Genomic DNA, 23,552 nt, shown 5'->3' on the forward strand with positions numbered 1-23,552 from the left:
ATGTGAACTGCCCTGGGAAGAACTTGTATTTTTGTAAGATGGTGTACAAATAAGACAAAGGCCGAATAAAATAAATTTGCACTTCGTATCATATTACTCACCTGTGGCAAATTGCCAAGTGATCGCCATGCATCCCATTTGGCCTTTTTGACAAAGTCTAGCACACCTGGTTTGGGAGCTTTGCAGGGGCCCTCAGTGGCCTACGTGAAGAAGAAAGAAAGAAAATCTAACCATTCAAGTAAGTTTACACTGATTAGCCAATGAAAAAGAATGGACTCACTCACATGGATTCAATGGGTTGGCTCACACATAATGTTAAACCATGGCAGACTAGCCTGACTGAGCCCAAGCAAAATTGTTGGGCTGATGTGCCCCCTATTCCCATGTGGCCAGGCCAATGACTCCAGCAGTTTCATTTAATTTTTAATAAACCTCAACTTACTGTTGCATACCAACCAGGGGGTACTGGTTCAAAACAATTTTTGATATGTTTAACAGCCAGCTTCACAACCTATGGTTTGAAGTGTGCTTGTTATGAAACTTACCAGAGTTTGTTGCTCCCTGGTTTGAATCTAATGTTAAGCAAGAGATTATTTTTAAGAGAAACTGAGCTCTCCCGATGTCCTCCTCTTGGTCACGCAGGAGAAGGAGAAGGAAGAGGGAGCATGTGAACTCGATGCTTCATTAACTCAGTCTAAGTTTTTTTAAAAAACCGTTTAACCACATCAGTTAACAAACATGGATACATGTGCTATAATGTTATTGTTCTACTTAAATAAATTGTTTAAATTGTTACTAATGATTATTTTTCTCCTTCCAAGTACAGCAGAAAAGTTGCCCAAATATAAACAGTTAACTGATTAAACTTAACAATAATTTCATAATTATCTATGTATTTCTAATAGTATAACCAAATCAGTAATTTTTGATATAACTGCAAAAACGACTCTGAAAATTTATTATTGCAAAATAATAATATTCCAAAATTGAAACCTTTATCTGGTTTTAAATATTAAAATTATACCAGCAAGAATGAGTCTTTCTGTAAAAAAAAAAAAAGATTTAAATCAAGTCTTAATGACTAGTCCAGTATACCTGAAGGAGCGTCTCCACCCCCATCGTTCTACCTGGACACTGAGATCCAGCACCAAGGGCCTTCTGGCGGTTCCCTCATTGCGAGAAGCCAAGTTGCAGGAAACCAGGCAGAGGGCCTTCTCGGTAGTGGCGCCCATCAGATGTCAAAGAGAAAAACAGCTACCAAATTTTTAGAAGACATCTGAAGGCAGCCCTGTTTAGGGAGGCTTTTAATCTTTAATAGATTACTGTATTTTATTTTTCTGTTGGAAGCTGCCCAGAGTGGCTGGGGAAACCCAGCCAGAACGGGCGGGGTATAAATAATAAATTGTTGTTGTTGTTGTTATTTAAATTGTTATTTAATAGTGATTTAAATCAATTTTATTTAAATCAAATACACCCTATAGTATACATTCTGCTGAAATCAACAAAAGGCACGCAACAAATTCTGGAGTCTTAATTCCACTTGATACACCCACTACTGCAATTAAAATTTCTCTGCTCTTCTATGCAGTTTGGAGCACAGCCTCATCAAAGCCTCTTAAAAGTCACCTGCAATATATGCAGGTCTCGCAGTCCTTTGGAAGGCCAAAATGGAGATAGTTGTGTCTTCCATAGGGAGTTCATAGGGAAAGTGCAACAAAGGCCTCTCTCCCTGGCTGTTGAATTACTCTGCCTCATAACATGAGGTAAGCAGAGAAGGACCAGATCCAAAGATGTCAACAGGGGTTCATAGTAAGAATTCCAGGGACTCCTCCCCCATAACCAAATATACACAACTAACACATTAATATACTATCATTTCCAACATCTATGGGACTTTTCCTGTGCGAGGAAGCAGTACCCATTGAATGAGTTCTCTTGTTACAGGCATATGTCAAGAATGCTTTGATGGTGTTTTCTGCTTGGCAGGGGGGTTGGACTGGATGGCCCTTGTGGTCTCTTCCAACTCTGTGATTCTATGATTGTTACATATGATTGTGGAGTCCAGAGGTACAAGCGGGGTTTAAGAAAAACTCAAGAGAGCAACTAGGAAAAGCTTGCTTCATCTTGATAAATTAGGCAGTTTTTAAAAGAAAAGCACACTTTGTGCAATGGACTGTGCATTTTTAAGTAACCCCTTGGCTGAAACTGCAGACTGGCTTAGCCAAACTGTTGCAACAATCTTTTCTCCAATGCAGCTATATTGATTTTACAGACTGAAAACGGACAGAGCTACCTGTTTAAACAATGCATAAATATTCAGCTTGACTTGGTCGCCTGGCTCTGTCTTCAAAAGCTTCAGCTGCTCTTTGGCCTTTTCAAAGTCTTCTTGGCTGAACTTCATGGTAGATTTAGTAGTGTGTAATTGTAGCACAGGGAAATGAAGGCCGTACACTGGACTGCTGGGGGAGGGAGGGGGGTAGAGAGAGAAAGGAAATAAAATCAATTCAGATGCTGCATTCAAATCTTCAGTGGATCGTAAAATCAACGCTTAAGTTACTTACTCGTCAAGTGTTCAAAAGCCGTCAAATACAAGACCAGTTAATAAGTACCAACAACAACAACAAAAAAATTGGAAAATCAAGGCGAAACCTGCGGTCCAATTAACCTTTGGACAAGATTATGTAAGCCAGTCTTCTGTGTAAACATTAACTCGTGGATTTTGTTGGGACGCTAGCAAAAAGGAACAAAACGTATACGAAAGGGATGTATACGAAAGGGATGTCGTTCAAGTAGGAATTCCACACACACCCCTCCAAAAAAATACAGTAAGCAGTCTAGCTGGAGTTTGTTTTGCTTTCAAGGGTTTTTCTTCTTCCTACGCTGCCCCACTCACATTTCACACATGAGGAATATGTGGCCTCCAAGAATTCCTACTATCAAGGACCACTGGTCCACACTGGTTGGGGTTGATGGAAGTTGGAATCTGACATCATCTAGAGCTCTAGGGGTCCCAATCCTTTCCTCATGTGCCTAGTTTGCTTCTGCGCTAAGCCCTGTCTCGTCACCAAATTGCAGTGGTATGTTTGCTCGTAATTTGGATTGAAACACTGACTGAATCGGGTGAGGGAAGCAGGGGAGACACCATTGTTTTAAGTATTTCCGTTCAACACTTGGCCTTCTAAGTACTACAGCAAGAACGCCAAGAAACTCTGTCCCATCGAAATCTTCCCAAAATGAATGCATGGAGAATGTCAGAACTATAGAGGTGCATCGATTAGTAGCAAGTGAAACCTTTTTTTTTTAAAGCCACGTCCTAAAAATTGTACTCTTGGCAAGATTAAAAGCATTCCCCTTTTCAACTATCATAGACACGTGTTCTTTATTATCCTGGCTCTCAGGCCACTTCATTATAATTCTGGGCAGTTAGCCTTATTTACCTCATTAGGCACTGTAGTAATGGCTTTAAAATAATTCGGTTTATCTCCATATAACACAACAAGCTTCTATTTGGCAGTTAATCCCTAATTAATAAATAAAGACATCCTTGGTTTTTAGAAGGTACTTCTACCAGGGACCTAACAGCAGGATGATGACCTCTCCCTGAAGAGAACATTTAACACAAAAAAAACCCCCGCTATCCCCATTCCCCAAGGGGGATATAGTCTTATCAAGAGACTATTGACCTTCCACGATGCCAGGCAGAATCAAAGCAATTTTCTAAAAGGCTACTAAAGGCCTTAATCCAATACAGAGATTTCAAAAAAAACCTGCACAGCAGGAGTGATTGCTTAGCCGGGGAAACTGCTGGGGAAATTGCAAGAGAGTGTAATTATGTGCATGATAGCCAGTCCCTGCTTACAGAATTTATCATCGAAATAGCTTAAGATCCTATACAGCTAGGATCTTATTTGAAAAGAAAGCACTATAAAGGCAAACCTACGCACGTTCACTCAGTCTTCAACGAGGCTTACTCCCTGGTAAGTGTGCTTTAAGACTGAAGCCCATGCTTTGCATCAAAGCTGGCTGTTCTCTTAAGCAACTGTGCCAAGTCACACAGGGCAATGTTGAGCAGGTTAAAGGGGACTTTCCAAAAGTTTTGCACACAATAGCCAAGCATGGTCTTGTTGTTGTTTAGTCGTGTCCGACTCTTCGTGACCCCATGGACCATAGCATGCCAGGCACTCCTGTCTTCCACTGCCTCCCGCAGTTTGGTCAAACTCATGTTCGTAGCTTCAAGAACACTGTCCAACCATCTCGCCCTTGCTGTCCCTTTCTGAATATGAAAGGAACATTTCATACAAAGATTACCATAATCAAGGACAAAAGTGGTAAGGACCTAACAGAAGCAGAAGACATCAAGAAGAGGTGGCAAGAATACACAGAGGAATTATACCAGAAAGATATGGAGGTCTCGTACACCCCAGGTAGTGTGGTTGCTGACCTTGAGCCAGACATCTTGGAGAGTGAAGTCAAATGGGCCTTAGAAAGCACTGCTAATAACAAGGCCAGTGGAAGTGATGATATTCCAGCTGAACTATTTAAAATTTTAAAAGATGATGCTGTTAAGGTGCTACACCCAATATGCCAGCAAGTTTGGAAAACTCAGCAATGGCCAGAGGATTGGAGAAGATCAGTCTACATCCCAATTCCAAAGAAGGGCAGTGCCAAATAATGCTCCAACTACCGCACAATTGTGCTCATTTCACACGCTAGCAAGGTTATGCTTAAAATTCTACAAGGCAGGCTTAGGCAGTATGTGGACCGAGAACTCCCAGAAGTGCAAGCTGGATTTCGAAAGGGCAGAGGAACCAGAGACCAAATAGCAAACATGCGCTGGATTATGGAGAAAGCTAGAGAGTTCCAGAAAAACGTCTACTTCTGCTTCATTGACTATGCAAAAGCCTTTGACTGTGTCGACCACAGCAAACTATGGCAAGTTCTTAAAGAAATGGGAGTGCCTGATCACCTCATCTGTCTCCTGTCATCTGTCTCCTGAGAAATCTCTATGTGGGACAAGAAGATACAGTTAGAACTGGATATGGAACAACTGATTGGTTCAAAATTGGGAAAGGAGTACGACAAGGTTGTATATTGTCTCCCTGCTTATTTAACTTATATGCAGAATTCATCATGCGAAAGGCTGGACTAGATGAATCCCAAGCCGGAATTAAGATTGCCGGAAGAAATATCAACAACCTCAGATATGCAGATGACACAACCTTGATGGCAGAAAGCGAGGAGGAATTAAAGAACCTTTTAATGAGGGTGAAAGAGGAGAGCGCAAAATATGGTCTGAAGCTCAACATCAAAAAAACCAAGATCATGGCCACTGGTCCCATCACCTCCTGGCAAATAGAAGGGGAAGAAATGGAGGCAGTGAGAGATTTTACTTTCTTGGGCTCCTTGATCACTGCAGATGGTGACAGCAGTCACGAAATTAAAAGACGCCTGCTTCTTGGGAGAAAAGCAATGACAAACCTAGACAGCATCTTAAAAAGCAGAGACATCACCTTGCCGACAAAGGTCCATATAGTTAAAGCTATGGTTTTCCCAGTAGTGATGTATGGAAGTGAGAGCTGGACCATAAAGAAGGCTGATCGCCGAAGAATTGATGCTTTTGAATTATGGTGCTGGAGGAGACTCTTGAGAGTCCCATGGACTGCTAGAAGATCAAACCTATCCATTCTGAAGGAAATCAGCCCCGAGTGCTCCCTGGAAGGACAGATCGTGAAGCTGAGGCTCCAATACTTTGGCCACCTCATGAGAAGAGAAGAAGCCTTGGAAAAGACCCTGATGTTGGGAAAGATTGAGGGCACTAGGAGAAGGGGACGACAGAGGACGAGATGGTTGGACAGTGTTCTCGAAGCTACAAACATGAGTTTGACCAAACTGCGGGAGGCAGTGCAAGACAGGAGTGCCTGGCATGCTATGGTCCATGGGTCACGAAGAGTCGGACACGACTAAACGACTAAACAACAACAACAACAATATACAGAACACCACAGCAGAAGAAAAGAGAGATAGAAAGTGAAACCCAGGCTCCTTCAGGCCTCTTTAATAGTCGGAGAACCCTATTATCGTTATTTGTAGGGTATTGACTGTGGAAAGGCATTTTGCCTCCATCTCAATGATCTTTGATAGTGACTGACTACTCCTACATTCCTGTTCTTGGAACATTTATTTAATTCTTATTATTTGTGACTTCGTGCACATATTATATGTCTTCTGTTTATGAATTTTGAAACAATATAATGTTATAAATATTGTCAGTATATTAGCCGACGTGTTGCTTGTTGTTTTTCAGAGCTTTCTATTTTGCAACACAGGGGATTTTCTACTCTTATAATAGTCAGCATGACCTTAACAGAAGAGATAACAGAACCAGTTTAAGCCAGCTGTACTCAGCTTCTCTGAAGGAATGACCCAAACATCATGAACCTTCTGCTTGTTTCTTTCACACAGAGAATCTTCCAGATCAATACTTTCTGCACTAAGAAATGCAAACCCACAGGCCGAGCATGTGCAAGTCTTCAGCTCATGTAGTGCCGCTTCCGCACTAGGCATTTACTCTGAATAACCACACCATGGGCGTACCCAGGATCAAAACTAGGGGGGGCAAGGGGAGGGGCCAAGGCACGGAAGGGGAGGGGCCACAAAGTGGGCGGGAACGGCGAACTCGCACTCCGCCGGGCTGTGCCCCTCCCCAGAAGCAGGGCTGGTGGGCGGAGGTGGAGCCCAGCCCAGCGGAGCGCGAGTTCAGCGTTCCCGCCCGCCGCGCTCTCTGGTTCCCCGCCGCGCTTGGCCTTGCCAGAGGGCGCGACGGGGAGCTGGAGGGAGGGCACAGCGCGGCGGGCGGGAACGGCGAACTCGTGCTCCGCCGGGCTGTGCCCCTCCCTAGAAGCAGGGCTGGTGGGCGGAGGCGGAGCCCAGCCCAGCGGAGCGCGAGTTCGGCATTCCCGCCCACCGCGCCGCGCTCCCTGGTTCCCCGCCGCGCTTGGCCTTGCCTGAGGGCACGCCGGGGAGCTGGAGGGAGGGTGCGGCGCGGCGGGAATGGCGAACTCGCGCTCCGCCGGGCTGTGCTCCGCCTCTGCCCACCAGCCCTGCTTCTAGAGTAGGGCAGCTGCCCTAACTTGCCCCGTGGTGGGTACGCCCTTGAACCACACTTTCTTCACTTGCTTTTTACAAGGCACATACATTGACTCCCAGTACGTTTCCAAGCACAATTCAAAGTGTTGGTGCTGACCTTTAAAGCCCTAAATGGCCTCGGTCCTGTATACCTGAAGGAGCGTCTCCACCCCCATCGTCCAGCCCAGACACTGAGGTCCAGCACCAAGGGCCTTCTGGCGGTTCCCTTACTGCAAGAAGCAAAGTTACAGGGAACCAGGCAGAGGGCCTTCTCGGTGATGGCGCCTGCCCTGTGGAAGGCCTCCCATCAGATGTCAAGGAAATAAACAAATAGCTGACTTTTAAAAGACATCTGAAGGCAACCCTGTTTAGGGAATTTTTTAATGACTGATGTTTTAATGTATTTTTAATATTTTGTTGGAAGCCATCCAGAGTGGCCAGGGAAACCCAGCCAGATGGGCAGGGTATAAATTATTTATTTATTATTTATCAGACTGTTTTGATTCTGTTTTCTGATGGTTCTTCTGCATATTTTCAGACTGCAGGAAACCCACCTTTTACTCATTCTTTCTTAAGAATGGAACATCGTATATAGTACAATCTCTATAAGCATAGACTGCCTTGGTGTTATTTTCTAATCTTATTAAGAAGGTGTGATGTTGATTTCTGCAGTGATCTATGAACCACAAGGTATGCAAACCTAGCACTGCCATGCACCAACTTCAGCTTGCTTGCACTATCAGTTAGTTACCTGTCAGCACCGCTTTACGTTTATCTTTTAATCAATCTTTTAATTTTGCCTTTTTTATCGTCACACTATAGCGATTAAATGAAGCGCTCTTGTGCAAAATTTACAGTGCACTGTTTTCAATATCTACAAAAAATTAAGTCCCACTGAGTTCAGTGGGGCTTACTTCTACTGGTAGGACAGTGGGACTAAGATAGAAGCTTTAAAGGTTTTTTTTTTTAAAAAAAACTGATTTTAAAATGGTGTCCTTTTCCCACCTACTACACAACTATGATATGCCCACTGATGTAGACAGAACACCATGGGCTGTAAACGTAAACAAATCACTATTACCCGCTGCCCAAGAAGTGTGGAAAAATCAATCACAATTCTGCACAGAGCCTACAGCGGAAAAATTATTGGGTTATGCTAGCTGGAAGGAAAGCAATACCACAAAATCTAGAGGACTATCGTGGTATGGTGGTATGTGCAATGAACAAAACAGGATGCAGCTGGCTATGTTTCCTTTACCCACAATCTCTCTCCAGTAGGTGGCTGGAACTTGGTCCAGTGGAGCAGTGTGAAGAGATGTCCTCTGCTCCTGGAAGGAGATGATCTAAGTTCATGCAGGGAGAGCAAAAAGGTCCATACTGGTAGGCACCTTCACGGAACCTTCTCAAAGCTCTTCCAACAGGGACAGTGAGTTCAGATTACAACTCCCTGTGCGCCACCCTAAAGTATCAGCTAGGCAGCTGATCAAAGCGGGGGAGATACAAGGCATGTGCATATCTTTCTTCCCAAAAAGTGCACTCTTCCATTGTCTCCCAAGGCAGACGGATGCCAACCAACAACCCTTCTTCAACTTCCAGGAAATCCTTACGAGACGAAAGTGGGAGTTGCATTGCAATGGACTTGTTGCCGTACAAAGACAGGAAATCTCCATCTCTGCATCTATTTCCATTGTGCATGATCAATATTTCAAGCAACAGTTACAGTTTTCCACTTCTGTTGAAGCTGGTGTTCATGAATGCAAACCTATGTAGGAGTGTGAACTAAAAATAAACAAGTGAAAGGTTTGTGTGATGACCATTCCCTTGGCGTATTTGGCTGCAAAGCATAATTTCAGCAGATCGTCTTTTTCAGGAAGGGAAACACTTCTTGTTCTTCTTTTTCCAGGATAAATTCACAGCTAGATCTCATGGTTCATAATCCTATTACGGATAATCCTATCAAATGAATAGCATGCCCGCTAGACAAGCTTGTCAATATATTCTGAAGCAGAAAAGCAGATTCTCTTTTATCCTTTTAATGATCTTTCCTCAGGCCTGAGTTCCACAGTGTCAAGCTTTTGTTAGGGAAGGCTTTTATATTAAAAAGACAATACTTTAATAATCAATTAGTTGGTATACAGTCATCTTGTTTTGGCTATTTCTCTCTCTCTCTCTCTCTCTCTCTCTCTCTCTCTCTCTCTCTCTCTGCAATTAGGAAGCATAGAAATAACGAGTTCTGGCACGCACCTTCTCTTCAGCAGCAGTCCTGCCCTTGGAGAGGAAAAAAGGCAAAGTACAATATTTCTTATATTTGCTTCCAGAACCTTGGACGTCATCTCCCCTCTCCCCGCATCCTCTTCTAATTACCTTTCTCGTCCACCACATCTGTCTAAACTATTTTAATTTAAGAGGATGCAATGACTACAAAGAGTCTAAGGAATAATTAGTATTTAGTGAGAGTAAGAATGAGAAAGCATAAACCTTTAATCACCCCTAGCTGAAGCCAACTGGTAAATTAAAACAAGGAAAGGCATTTCAGATTCAGGTTCTTTTTTATAACTTCCGAAATCGTGGAAGTTACTTATTTATTACATTTGTATCCCAACTTTCCTCCTAAGGAGCTCAAGGCGGCATATATGGTTCTCCCATTCTCAATATTATCTTAGCAACAACCTTGTGAGGTAGGATTGTGGGGTAGACAGTAAGAACTGTTCAACAGTGCAACGATCTCAAGTGGTGGTGGCCTCTCCAGAGGGTTTTAAGCAGCAGATGGCCATCTGTCATGGATGCTTTAGCCAAGATTCCTGCATTGCAGGGGGATGGACTAGATGACCCTCAGGTCCCTTCCAACTGAACAATTCTATGATTCTAGGATTAGGTTGACTGTTGATGACTGGCCCAAAGTCACTCAGCGAGTTTCAAGCCCATTGGGCATTTGAACTGTGGTCTCCAATGCCTGGCATTCTAGGCACTACAACCACACAGGCTTGAAAATTACAAAATACTGTATATTCCGGCGTATAAGACAACTGGGCGTATAAGACGACCCCCAACTTTTCCAGTTAAAATATAGTGTTTGGGATATACTCGCCACATAATAAATATGACCCGGCATAGAAGACGACCCCCGACTTTTGAGAAGATTTTTCTTGGTTAAAAAGTAGTCTTATACGCAGGAATATACAGTAATTCACCAACTTCTTATTTTTAAAAAATACGGTCTCTTTGCAGGGTACAGGAGCCACTACAGTACCAGGACAGGAAGAGTTTGTAAAGAACTTGGCAATCTGGGGGTAGAGCCAGGACAAAACTTGGAAGTTTCCTGGTTTTTAAGATCCCAAGTATTGGTTACCTGACAAGACATGGTTTTATTGTCGACTTATAGTAAGATAGTGGCCGACTGACAACCCTCACTGCAAAGTGTGCTAGGCACTGGGCAAATAACCCTCCAGCCACAGACACCGTTAACTAAAATGGAGTTACAAAGCTCTTGAATGTAGCCTTTGTGTGCATTCTGTGACATTCCCCAGAATCACCTACAGAGACAAAAAGTTCTGAGGCAGAAATGTTCTCGTGCGAAGGGCTCCCTGAGGATAGCAAGTTTGAAAATCATTAGCATAGAAACTACATGGCGTAAGAGTAAATGGTGGTTGTGAACCCTGCATTTTCAAGTGAGGTACATAAGTTTCACTCTTACAGCCCCAAATATTGACAAAACAGATGCTTAGAGCTCTTGAAAGAGCAATTTTGGATTCCCATTGAAAACAAACAGCTCAATTCCCCCAACAAATCTAATCCTTAAGAAACTCTTTCAGCTCTAACAAATGAAGCAGTAAAGACCCCATTTACCTGCTAGTTCTAGTATAACACTACACGGTCCATTAGTTTTTTCCCCTAGCAATTGTATTCTCGGATCACCCACTGCTACCGTCTTCAAGATGAGCTCTCGTAAAACTGCAGTCTTCAAGCCACGAGACCTGAAGCAGGCTAACTCAGTTCAACAGAACCATTTGTTAGTTATTTATTTGAAGACTATACAGCTCCCTGTTTATAGAATGGATCCAAAGTCCCTGAAAGGCACTCAAAACCACTGATTTGCAGTAGGGGTTGTTGTTTTTTAATAAAAGTTTTTTGTTTGTTTTTTACAATCAAGAGCATGATCGTTCTCAAATCCATACTAAAAGCAGGTTTCTACTGCACTCTCCATTAACCCAGGATGGGTGTGGGTGGAGATATACACATACTTTCTTCTTTCCCATTCCAAAAGCATGGGAAGGATTTTCAAATTGCAAGGTGGTTTGAATTCCCCAATCTTACAAATAAGGCAATTAAAAAAAAAATCTTGTAGAACCAAAGGAACAGGATGTCCACACAGCAGCTCAGAAGGCATTATTGTACATTTTCACATCTAAAAATCATCACAACCTATGCCGATTACATATTCTACATTTTCTTTCACATCCTTAAGTTTGTAACTTCCATACAGCATTTAATGCAGATTTCTCCGTGTATGTAGCCACAAATTGTTTACAGTGGCTCCAGGAGGTAAAAAGGGAGGAAGACCCAAAAAGACAGACTCTGAGATACACACACACACCAAACAACCGAGATAGGAAGAGGCAAAACAGAAGAAGCACCCTAGAAAGGGGCAGGGGGAGAACAAGCAAGCAGAGACCTACAGACCTGCACTGAACTCAATTGGACTTACTGCCTTTTAAGTCATTAATCTTCAACCCTTATTGCAGTTTGGGCACTAGGGACTGAATTTAGCTTACTTACAGTATATGTCAATCTTCCGCAGAGCTCCTTCACCTTTGTATTAAAGAAGGAATTTCAGCAGGTGTAGCCTGCCATACAAGGCTAATGAAGTCTGTACCTGATGCAATCACCTCTATTGTACAAGTATTAGAACCGCAGGCTGTTCCTCTTAACAGCTGCATGGTGGTTGCATTGAGTGCACCTTTTTATCACTGTTACATACCAGGAGTTTGAACGGCATCCTTTGCATCTGATCCTTCCCGCCTTCTTTTTTGTTTTTGTTTTAAAGAGACCAAACCAACAAAAAGGGTTGCCAAATTGGGGGGGGGTGTCCGCACAACATCAGCATTCCCTGCGGCATGCGCGAGTGACATCATCATGTCCCATGGCATGCGTGCACGGTGTGGGGCGTGCTAACATCATGTGTGCATGCCACAGGGCACGCATGCAGGGCATGTTGATATCACGCAGCCCAGGCTGCCACAATCACACAGGCAAGTCAGCGCACATGGCAACATAGTAAATAAATGGCGGCCATTCTATGGTGCAGTTCACCTATGGATCACTATCCACCAGTTGAAGCCCAACACTTTTAAGCGGTATCTCCAGCTGAGTGCAGTACTGAAAGGACAATGCTTTTCTATTACATTTGAGATCAATAATTCTGGGTCGCACAAGCACCTTAAACAAACTGAGCACATTGTCACTAGGGTGGCCAGATGCCCTTGTCACGCAAGTTACACCTGCTGAAATTCCCTCTTCTACATACTGTAATTTTGCATCTGGCTGCTCTCAAAATTCCACCATGAACCTGTATGCGGTCTTATGGGCAGATCCTAATCCTTGCAGCATCACCAATGATGTTCAAAAGACAGAACTTTTTAATTGTTGCACAAAAGTATGATGTAACTATGAAATTACTCTATAGTGGAATTCTAAGGAGATGTAACTACCAGAAACATTCAGGATCTGGGTAGTAGTCTACAGTCCTGAATATTCTCCCATGGAAGAAATAGCACTTGCTCAAGAAGAGACCGTCTAAAACCCAGCATTCGATAGCTCATGAATCATGCAGCACATCTTCTTTGCAAAAAAGTGTTCTTAAAGTGTTCCTTCCCTTTGCAAAAGATGTTGCATGCCACTTTATCTGTATTCACACTGAGCTCTTAGTGCTACATTTAGCATTGGAAACGTTGTTCTCCTCCTAGATGGATTGCATGTGCCACATTCTAAATGAGCACTAAACTCATTAGTTCAACCTTCAAGCAGTTCAGTGCAACACGGCTACTACAGTCCCTACAGCAGAACCTTCCAATTAGCTCAGTCAGGGAGGGCAGATATTCATGATTAGATCAATGGGTTTGTGTCTCTCATTGCTATTTTAGAAGGCTAGAAAACAACTTTCGCGGTTCTCTACAGTTAGGAAGATAGGCAGGAGGGGATACTTACAGTACTGGGAACAGGAAAGTATGCGGGAACACCACATACTAGTTAATTTTAACTCGCATTTAAATGTGGAACGGCTTAAGGCCAAACTATCTGTTATATGCAATGGTAGCCTGATGGCTCTTCATTAACAGGAGAAGCTGCCTCAGAAGGAGGTGATTTGAACCAGAGAAGTAACAGGCAAAGGATTCTCCGAAAGTGGCCTTTTCCAGTCAAAGGCATACCTAGGGTCCCTTGTGCCCCCTTGGCAAGGAGCTGTATCTGCGCCTCCCCCAGGGGAAAACATGCTATTCTCCAGTGGGCAGGGGCCAACGATCCCCACTGTGTGTGCACAAAATCTATAGCTGCTTAAGGGCCAAGGGAAAGGCACTCTGCACATGCCCAGAGGGTCTACTGCAGTTTTGCATCTTCCAGGGTACAGACCAGGCACTGAAAACAGTTGAGCCCTGGCCCAAATTCACACGCTGCCCCAATCCTCATGTCCCTCACTGTCCATCAGATTCCCCTTCTTCTCACTCTCTCACAATCACATCCCCTCTCCCCGTCTTTGAGCATAACTGGAGGAGGGACAAGATGGAGCCCTTTGAAACTACATGCTTCATCCCAAGTCTCCTGGCCCAGGGGAGTTCAGCCGCCTCACCTCTCCTCCCGGCCGTCCTTCCTCACCTGTCCTGCGGGCTAACCCAGCTGGTGGTTTTGGTGGCGTGGTCGATGTAGACTTTGCCGCTGTAGTCACTAGGTTCCTCCCAGCCCTTGGGCAAAGGCAGCTCCTGCCTAGGCATCTTGCCCATCACTGGTAGCTGCAGCTGACAGACAGGTGGGCTAAGCCTGGCAGAGGCCCCATGCAAACAGATCAGCAACCCTCAGCCCAGCAGCTGGCCTGGCAGGCTGGGGCCAGGACACAGGCCTGGCCAGGACACCTTTCCTTTTATACCTTCTGGGCTTGACAAGGCATCTGACCCTCCCCTGTCCTGAGCCTGCTCCAGCTGAGGAATCACACATCTCCTCCCCGAGCCAGCGGGTCCCACCTGGGCTGTGGGTCCTTGCCGGCTCTCCTTCCGAGAGCTGACAGCTGTAAGTTCAGGATCCCTGAATGCACTTGAAAGATCTGTCCCACATCTCACGAGATAATTTTGCTCTCCTTGACATCTTGCAAGACTTTGATGAGATCTCGCAAGATCTTGCAGAAAACCAGTACCTAGTTCACGTCACATCAGTGCAGGACAGCGGCTCAACAGCTTTGGCTGCCCCCGCCTAACAAAAATCCTGGCAAAATAAAAAAATTCCTTCAGTAGCACCTTAAAGACCAACTAAGTTTTTATTTTGGTATGAGCTTTCGTGTGCATGCACACTTCTTCAGATACAGTGAAATAGAAGTCCCCAGGCACTTATGTAGAGAAGGGGTGGGGAGGGGTGGGGATGGGGAGGGGAGATCACTCAGAAGGGTGGTGGAAGTGGGTGATTGACTGACTGATAGCTGTTGATGACCGAAAACGACTGCAAATGGTTTTGCATGAAAAAGCAAGGGTTGAGATGGCTGAAGATCGCTTATCATGTATAATGAGATAAGAATCCGGTATCTCTGTTCAAACCAGGTCCCTCCATGGTTTTGAGCTTGGTGATAAGTTGTAATTCAGCAACTTCTCTTTCCAGTCTATTTCTGAAATTCTTTTGTAGTAAGACAGCTACTTTGAGATCTTGTATAGAATGTCCTGGGAGATTGAAGTGTTCTCCTGGCTACACCCATGTCTGCCTCTGACCACTTGTCATCCCACCATCAGTCCCCTGGCTCTGAGCCTTCTTCTCCTGGGGGTTCCCCAGCTGGTGCCTCCCACCATCCCTCTGCATCTAGCCAGTCCATGACACTTGGCTAATACTGTACAGCCATGGCATCTGGCCAAACCTGGAAGGAGAGGGAGACAGAGTGGATTCACATGCCCTGGCCAGTGCCTGCCTCTTCGCGGCTACAGCCATCTGGACTGGGGAACAGCCTGGCCATATACTTGCACACATGTGCACACTCACACACGCCCTCCACCGCCACGGGAAAGCCTTGCAACTGGCCCAGGGGTGCCAAGCAGAGGTGCAATTTTTCCTCACCCCGGGCCTGCACTCTTGGTGGGGGCCAGCTTGACCAACCCCTAAGTATGCCCCTGTTTCCAGTTTAAAGACGAGGGGGGTGGTTATCAGGCTACTGCTATATACACACTTGTGTAGACTGAAGATTTTCCCCAACATTCCTTTTACTGTTTGCACTGATGCGTGTTTGTGAACATGTGAAATTAAATGCACAGTAAATGTGTCAGCTTAAGCAACGTTTACAGCGGTAGTGCACAAACAGGTTCTTGCTCAATGCCAGCCTCAAGTTCTTGGCAGTGAGAAATGGGTAATTTTAAGGCTGTGTGCTCCATGACCTCAAGTCTATAATTTTTCTTCTTTTCCCTCTTTGTTAAAGCTTAAAAATAAATTATATGCTAAAAACCTGTTTGTGCATTGTGATTTGGAACACTGAACCCTGCAATTACTTATTTTTCTGAAACATCTGTAGGTCTCCTTGCCATAATCAAGCCCTGAATTCGTAGCTTAAAATAACTTCGAAATTAGTCAAAAGACTACAATCACGGACAACGCATGATGTTACTACAAGGAATCTGTGACTTGGTTTCTAGAAGACATTGAGGAGCTAGGGGGTGATACTGTAGGTCAAAGGCTCGGGTTGCCTTAGAAATATGATGCAACCTGTCCAGTTACTAAGATCTGCAGAAGAGGCTCTTTTGAGGATGCCACCACCTGCAGAGGGCTGCCCTCTCCTGTCACTCCAAATGTGAAATAGAGCAGTAGTTCTCAAAGGGTGTGGCGTGCCACACTGGTGTGGCAAAGGAGGATGGCAAGTGTGGCGGGAAGATTCAAGGACAGGCATACCCAAACTGCGGTCCTCTAGATGTTTTGGCCTACAGCTCCCATGATCCCTAGCTAAGAGGACCAGTGGTCAGAGATGATGGGGATTGTAGTCCAAAACATCTGGAGGGCCAAAGTTTGGGGGTGCCTGTTCAAGGACAATCAAATAAACATTTAAACCAGTTTCCCAACCTTGGGTCTCCAGCTGTTTTTGGACTACAATTCCCATCATCCCTAACCAGTGGTCCTGCTAGGGATGGGACCTGTAGTCCAAAAACAGCTGGAGATCCAAGGTTGGGAAACCCTCATTTAAACATTTCAGTGTAGTAGAGAATTGTATGGTGTAGTATTATTTATTTATTTATTTATTTATTTATTTATTTATTTATTTATTTTGCAGAATATGGATACCGGTAGATATCTTTACAAAATGAGAGCAAGAGCATCAAGTGATACTGAGGACAATCCTAGTTGTGATCTAAAATCACCACTTGAACAGAGTGCTGGAGATTAGCATTGGCTATTCTTCTACAGTTCTCCATGGGGTTTTCAACTTCAACAGATATGAAAGATCAGAGAAGAGAAATAATTCTCTGTGATTGATGAGGAGCTAAGAGTTCATCTCAAATTAGACCTAATATACCGTAAATGAGATTAGCCGGCAAAAGCAAGCTCACACTTCTCATTGAGTTTATATACATATTTAAGGTAAAATATGCGAGATGCTTGTTTGTAATTAAATTTTGGGAGGAATTCATGCTTTTATGTAGCTGCATTGTTTTATACTTTCTGGATGTCTCATGATATGAGCATAAAGGAATTGTGTTCTATGTTATAAATCAAGCACTGCCGGGAGTTGCTTCTTTTCCCCACCAATGTATTTGTTATTAATTTTAAAAAAATCAGTGTGGCACGAGCAATTTTTTATTCTGAAAGTGTGGCTCAGAGAAAAAGGTTTGAGAACCCCTGCATCTATCTCTGCTTTTAGAAAAGGTGCCAAGTCACATAATTTTCATTTGGACTTTACTAATGGTGTTGCTTGTTTAATGTTGTTTTTATTATGCTTTACTGTTGATTTTAATGTGTTTATGCTGTTTTGTTTTTGATTTGTTGTACACTGCCTTGGTGGGTTACAAAAACACAGTGTAAACCCATTAACAACAAATAATAAAGAAATAGTAGCAGCCCAACACATACCGCTTAATAGTCCTGAAAATGTGTTATATTTAACGCGGACTGAACTGGTGCTAACTTTACACCTGCAGCATCCTTCCCTCTTACATGTTCATACTATCCCATATTACTCTACCACATTCAACAATCTGAATTGCTTACTTGAATCTGATTTTGATTTTTGATTACTATTTTTTTGGCGCAGTAAAGAAGTCAATCAGAAGTTGAAGTGGGTTTTGCTGGGGAATCATCATTTCCTGGCAAGATCAGCTGCTCATGAATGATTCACCTCTCTTTCATCTCGGAGTAACTAATCACATAAACAGCAGGGTTCTCTGTACTACTTGCTGGGTGACGTTTACAGCTATGGAAAACAACACAGCAAATCGTGAAAAACTCAAGCTAATCACGAAAGAAAGTGGGTGTAGCTGAAGCATCCTAAAATGCCTTATTTGCACTGATAGGATAACAATATATTACGAGAAGAAATGCTGGAATTACAGCCCCAGAAAAGTGTTGGTCAACCCATGGAAATCAGTTGATACTCTAATGTAGGCTGGCTCACATTCAGTTGATACTCTAATCTCCCCTGGCTCACATTCCAACAAACGTTCAAGCTACACATGGATGTTCCACTACTAAGGTTAGGGAAGCACATGCCATTCAATCCCAGGCTAATCTATTACAGACTCTCACTTCTGCTCAGCTGCAATGCAGGATACTTTTTGAAAAATTAACAGTGGAGTTGTGCTTTTTGCCTGCAAACCCCACCCCCACCCCAAATATCATACCCTGTTGCAGATAGATTTCTACAAAGTCAAGCTCCTACATGCATGTCAATGATGACATGTGAATTTCCAAGATTTTGGAGAATGTCCTGCTCTATTCCTAGGAGTAATGGGTGCTCTTCTGAAACATTACTTGTTACCCCATTCACTTACCAGCTTCTTCTTGTTGTTGTTTATTAATTAATTCCTAATTATTAATCATCTTCCATATATATAACTCAAGGTATATATAACATAATAAAACATCTAAAAAGCAGTTACAAGGAATCAGAATATGAAATTTAAAAACAAAACAAAATGGCCACCCATCGTATAGACTTATTCATCCATATTATTAGTAGTAGGGTGTGTTTTTTGTGGGGGGGGGGTTTGCAGTTGCTCTTGCAAAAACCTCTATGTAATTATGTAAACCACTTGACAATTGCAGATTAAAAACGTGGTAAATATATTTTCACTCCATCAGGCTTTTGCCTGCAGCGGTTGCTTTTACTTGTGATCTCTGCAGTTGTTGCTTTTAAAAGGATTTCATGTTGCATATTTGAACTGTTTTATTCTTTGTATTATAATATTTTTTGGTGTGATGTTAAAATTGATTTAAGCATCAGAAAAAGGAGAGGGCAGACATATCCATTTAAACAGAAATAAAAATAACTATGTGTTGTGCTAAAGTCCTGTAGGTGTTTTTCATTGGCAATGATATCCCATCCACACACTTGACAGCATCAGGCATGAACATAACCATACTGTGATGCTGCCATTCAGCTCTTTTAAAATAGGACCACTGTCATATAGGAAGCAACAGACATTCTCCAAAGGCTATTTTAAAAAACTGATGAACATAAAATGAAAATAGTAAGGACATATGGGATAAGGGAGTTGCATTTCACACCACTACTTACATTACAAATAATACTTAATAGGCAGCTATCAAACACACACAGTAAGCCCTATAGCACTGAGGGGAATATATCAAGCTGTACATAGCAGTTCTTCAAATTAAAACTTGCTAGGCGATAGGTTTTGCACAGGAGCCAAAATCAGAGGCATTCACTTACTGTTATCGCTGACAACACCTGTAGAATTTTTAATCTGCAAAGTATCCCAGCAATGATCAGACCTCTGAAATTTAATCACTAGGTCACCCTGACCTGGGCAGGATGCTCAGCAAGCACACAAATCTCGCCTCAGCAATTCGCAAGAAACCCTGCAAAGTGGGAAGGCCTCTCATGTCATATAGGGATTTGAAACAAACAGAAGCAGAACAACTCTCCAATTACTTCTGCTTGCTCTATGGCTCCCAACTTACCGTCTGGGAGTTACTTAATGGGGGTGAAACACACTCGGCGCTTATTTTGTAAGACTGTAAGAAGAACCTGCTGGATGAGAAAAAGCCGGAGCTACAGGGGTGTGTGTGGCCATTTCTGTTTTGACTTGGGTGGAGCCTCCAGGGGGCGCCATTGAAGCTCTCAGCCTGTGCCTGTGTGTCCACAAATGTGCATGGCGTGGGTGGGTGCCAAACGTGGTCTTTGACCAGGGTGAAATAAAGCCTAATTTTGACCCTGGACGAGGCCAACAGCCCATTCCGTTCTCACAGGGGCCAACAGGATACCTGTAGGAAGCCAGCGAGCACAACATGAGCGAGAGTACACTGCTGCCTCCAATGCATCGAGGGGCTGCCCTTCAACCCAATGTTCCCCAACGCCCCATGACAACATAGTTTTACTCCAGGTGCTAGGTGTCGCAAGGAGCCCCCCACATCCAGTCGTGACCAACTCTGGGGTTGCGGCGCTCATCTCGCGTTATTGGCAGAGGGAGCTGGCGTACATCTTCCAGGTCATGTGGCCAGCATGACAAAGCCGCTTCCGGTGAACCAGAGCAGCACACGGAAACGCCGTTTACCTTCCCGCTGTAGCGGTACCTATTTATCTACTTGCACTTTGACACGCTTTCGAACTGCTAGGTTGGCTAGAGCTGGGACCGAGCAACAGGAGCTTATCCCATCGTGGGGATTCGAACTGCTGACCTTCTGATCAGCAAGCCCTAGGCTCTGTGGTTTAACCCACAGTGCCACCCGCGTTCCTAATAGTTTCATAAGAGTATATATTTAAAGTAGACAAATAAATGAGCAAAACAAAACAATCGTAATAAATCAGGTCTTCAACACCACAGGATGTCCCTTATTTCTAGACACACTTGATCCCTGGCATCGCCATGTGTTGGCAGACTTCTTGTTGCATTTCCTTGCATGCATGAGGTTCTAGGTTCAATCCCTGGCCTCTCCAGCGGAGAGCTGCGAGGGAGACCCTATAGTCTGAATAATAATAATAATAATAATAATAATAATAATAATAATAATAATAATAATAAATTACTTCTACCCCGCCCATTCCAGCTACTCTGGGCGGCTTCCAGCGCGCATATAAACATCATGAAACGTCTGGAGAGCCGCTGCCAGCCAGTGCAGGCAACACGGAGCTAGGTGACGGCCTAGGGCAGCTCTCCCTCCGCCCAGCTTCGCCAGCAGGTTGGCGGGATGTCGCAACCAAATCCCTTGCAAGGACTCGCCAAGGGCACGCCTGTGGGTTCTCATCCTGCAAACGCGGCGAGGCGGCGTTTCACCGGCTTGGCCTGGCAAGGAAGGAAGAGCTGCAAACACCACAAGACCCACAGGCTTATAACACACTCGCGCCCCACCGACCGGGACGAGCCGCTCTCACCTAACCCCGCGGAGCAGCAGGCCCCGCGTCAGGCGCTGGAGGGCGGCAGCGCCGCTAAGCATCGCTCGGGAGGGAAAAGAGCCGGGGCGGAGAGGAAGCGGGAGAGCTCCTACCTTGGCCAATGAGAGAGCGCAGAGGGAACCGGTTCTCCGCCCCCACCCGCCACTTCAGGGAGGCTCGCTCGGCCCACGAAGCAGGCCAGGCCGGGCCGGGCCGAGGCGGGGAGGAGGAGCCGCCGCCGCGCAGAGGATCATCCCGGGAGGAGCCGTGCAGGGGGAAGGCGGGCGGAGGCCTGGCCGCGCGGTGGCGCGACTTTCCCCGGAGAGGAGGAAGCGCCGAGGTTTCCGAGGGGAAATGCTTCCACGCTGGTTTATTAGAAACAAATAAGCAAAGTAGTGGGGCAAGTTTCCCGCGAGTTCTGTAGCCGGGCTGGTTTTATTAATTATTACATCATCATCATTATTACATTTATATATCCCAAACAGTGCCGGATTTGCGTATAAGTTAAACAAGCTATGGCTTAGGGCCCCAAGCCCCCAAAAAATGTAAAGGAAAAAAATAGATGTACATTTCCAAAATATAAGTCCAACAATTTCTTTGATAAAATGCATATTTTGTTATGTGCAAATGGCTTTAGATACCCATTAGGTCCATAAATTACCATATAGCATATATTGAACACAAAAAACAGCAACAATTTGTTGTTGACAAGGGACAGCTGGACATATAAAGGGCCCCATTACCTTCAGTAGCTTAGAGCTTCATCAAACCTCAATCCAGCCCTGATCCCAAACAGTCATAGGAGGAGCCAACTCCTTTCCTTTGCCCTCCTCCACAATAAAATATTCCAGGGGCACTTCCCACCCACCCCAAAAAAGCTGCTGGGCATTGCCATTTTAGTGAGAGTGTGCCACATCATGTGGCCGGTTTACAGGGCAGGGCTTGCCTGCCCCCCAATAATAATAATCAGTGCTTTTTTCTGGGGGGACGCAGGGGTACACACACCCCTAAGCATTTTGTTAATCTTAAGTCTGGCCTTATCGAGGGGCAGTATTTCAATATGAGTAGGAAAATGAGAATACCCCTAAACAGTTTTTATTTTATTTTTTAGAAAAAAGCACTGATAATAATAATAATAATAATAATAATAATAATAATAATAATAATAATAGGTAAAAGGTAAAGGACCCCTGGGCAGTTAAGTCCAGTCAAAGGTGACTATGGGGTTGTGGTGCTCATCTCGCTTTCAGGCTGAGGGAGCCGGTGTTTGTCCACAGACAGCTTTCCGGGTCATGTGGCCAGCATGTCTAAACCGCATCTGGCGAAATGGAACACTGTAATGGAAATGAGAGCGCACGGAAACGCTGTTTACATTATTATTATTATTATTATTATTATTATTATTATTATTATTATTATTATTATACTCCGCCCATCTGGCTGGGTTTCCCCAGCCTCTCTGGGAGGCTTACAGTACATTAAAAAATCGTAAAACATTAGACATAAAAAAATTCCCCATACAGGGTTGCCTTCAGATGTATTCTAAAAGATGTCAGATAATTGTTTATTTCTCTGACATCTGATGGGAGGGCACTCCACAGGGAGGAAAGTTTGTTGCGTTGGCGAATTTGAAAAGTTCCAAAATCCATATTGGAGAAAGGCTGCAGTTCAACTGCTTTACCTGCAGATGGTCCCAGTTTCAGTCCTCAGCATCTGCTGGTAGGGCTGGGAAAGGACCTCGTCTGAAACCTTGGAGAGCTGCTGTCAGTCAGACAATGCTGAGCATGATGGACCAATGGTCTGACTCTGTAAAAGGTGGTGACCTATGTTTGTGTCTACCCCCCCCCCACAACAAGAATGTCATTGTAGTTATCCAAACTACACCCCCATCAAAAAGCTGGAAAGTAGCACTGAAGGACATCTACGTCTGTGGAGTTTGCGCGACTGTTTCGTTCTTTCACTGGACGCTCCAAGCTTAGACCACTGGGCTTTAACATGCTATTCTTTTGTGTTTCTGTACAAATAATTTAGAAATACTTACCATTTTTGGAACCTAAATTATGCCACCTGTCTTTTCTTGCTGACCTTTGTAAGCAAACCATTTTTAACTTAACAAATGTGTGGTCTCTTTCTATGCTAAGCGAAGTGGGGAACTTTAGAAGCGATGTAGAAAAGGAAGTTTTAAAGGTCCAACATAAAGCAAAGTAAAACATGTTTTGTGATTTTAAATATCTGCTTAGGGTACTCTCTCCAAAGAGTACTTGCCCCAAACTTGGATCTGGGGCACCCACAGAATTCTCCTTTTCTTTTACCTAGCATTTTATTATTTAACTAAATTACAAAATAAGTTAAGCCGACACTAATGGCTTCCATTCCGTCAGTGAGGGGAAATTCAGTGCTGTTCTCAAAGCAGTAGGTTTTTTTGGAAGGGAAACATACACTTGACCTTAGGCAGTTCAGCCTCTGCTGCAACGCAAAGTAAACAAACACACCCCTGTGTTGCACAATATGAGTCAGCAATATCAAAAGCAACACAATGGCCAGAAACAATTACAATGTGAAACACTTTAAAAGAATGATTCAAAACATCAAAACTAACAAACTGAAGTCTCTGAAAGTCCTTAAATGAATCACAGTACCAGACTTTACC

The 23,552-nt window shown here is 44.0% G+C and overlaps 1 protein-coding gene across 10 annotated transcripts in view; it reads right to left on the minus strand.

Annotated features, from left to right (window-relative positions):
* ECI2 (enoyl-CoA delta isomerase 2) overlaps positions 1-21,122 on the minus strand; it is a 40,607-nt gene extending 19,485 nt beyond the window's left edge. Inside the window, exons 1-3 of one of the 10 annotated variants that reach the window (XM_035126393.3) lie at positions 21,016-21,122; positions 2,294-2,456; positions 102-200 (exon numbers count right to left, since the gene is read on the minus strand). In XM_035126393.3, the coding sequence (XP_034982284.1) occupies positions 102-200; positions 2,294-2,401 (207 nt within the window). In that variant the 5' untranslated portion in view covers positions 2,402-2,456; positions 21,016-21,122. Of the gene's footprint in view, positions 1-101; positions 201-2,293; positions 2,460-2,561; positions 3,046-11,901; positions 12,012-17,559; positions 17,762-19,240; positions 19,390-20,557 lie in introns of those variants that run through there. The other 9 variants (XM_035126392.3, XM_035126391.3, XM_035126390.3 and 6 more) reach the window with 9 other exon arrangements.
* Between the last annotated feature and the right edge of the window lie 2,430 nt (positions 21,123-23,552).

Source organism: Zootoca vivipara, chromosome 8, assembly GCF_965207765.1.
Source record: "Zootoca vivipara chromosome 8, rZooViv2.hap1.1, whole genome shotgun sequence".
NCBI classification, from domain to species: Eukaryota; Metazoa; Chordata; class Lepidosauria; order Squamata; family Lacertidae; genus Zootoca; species Zootoca vivipara.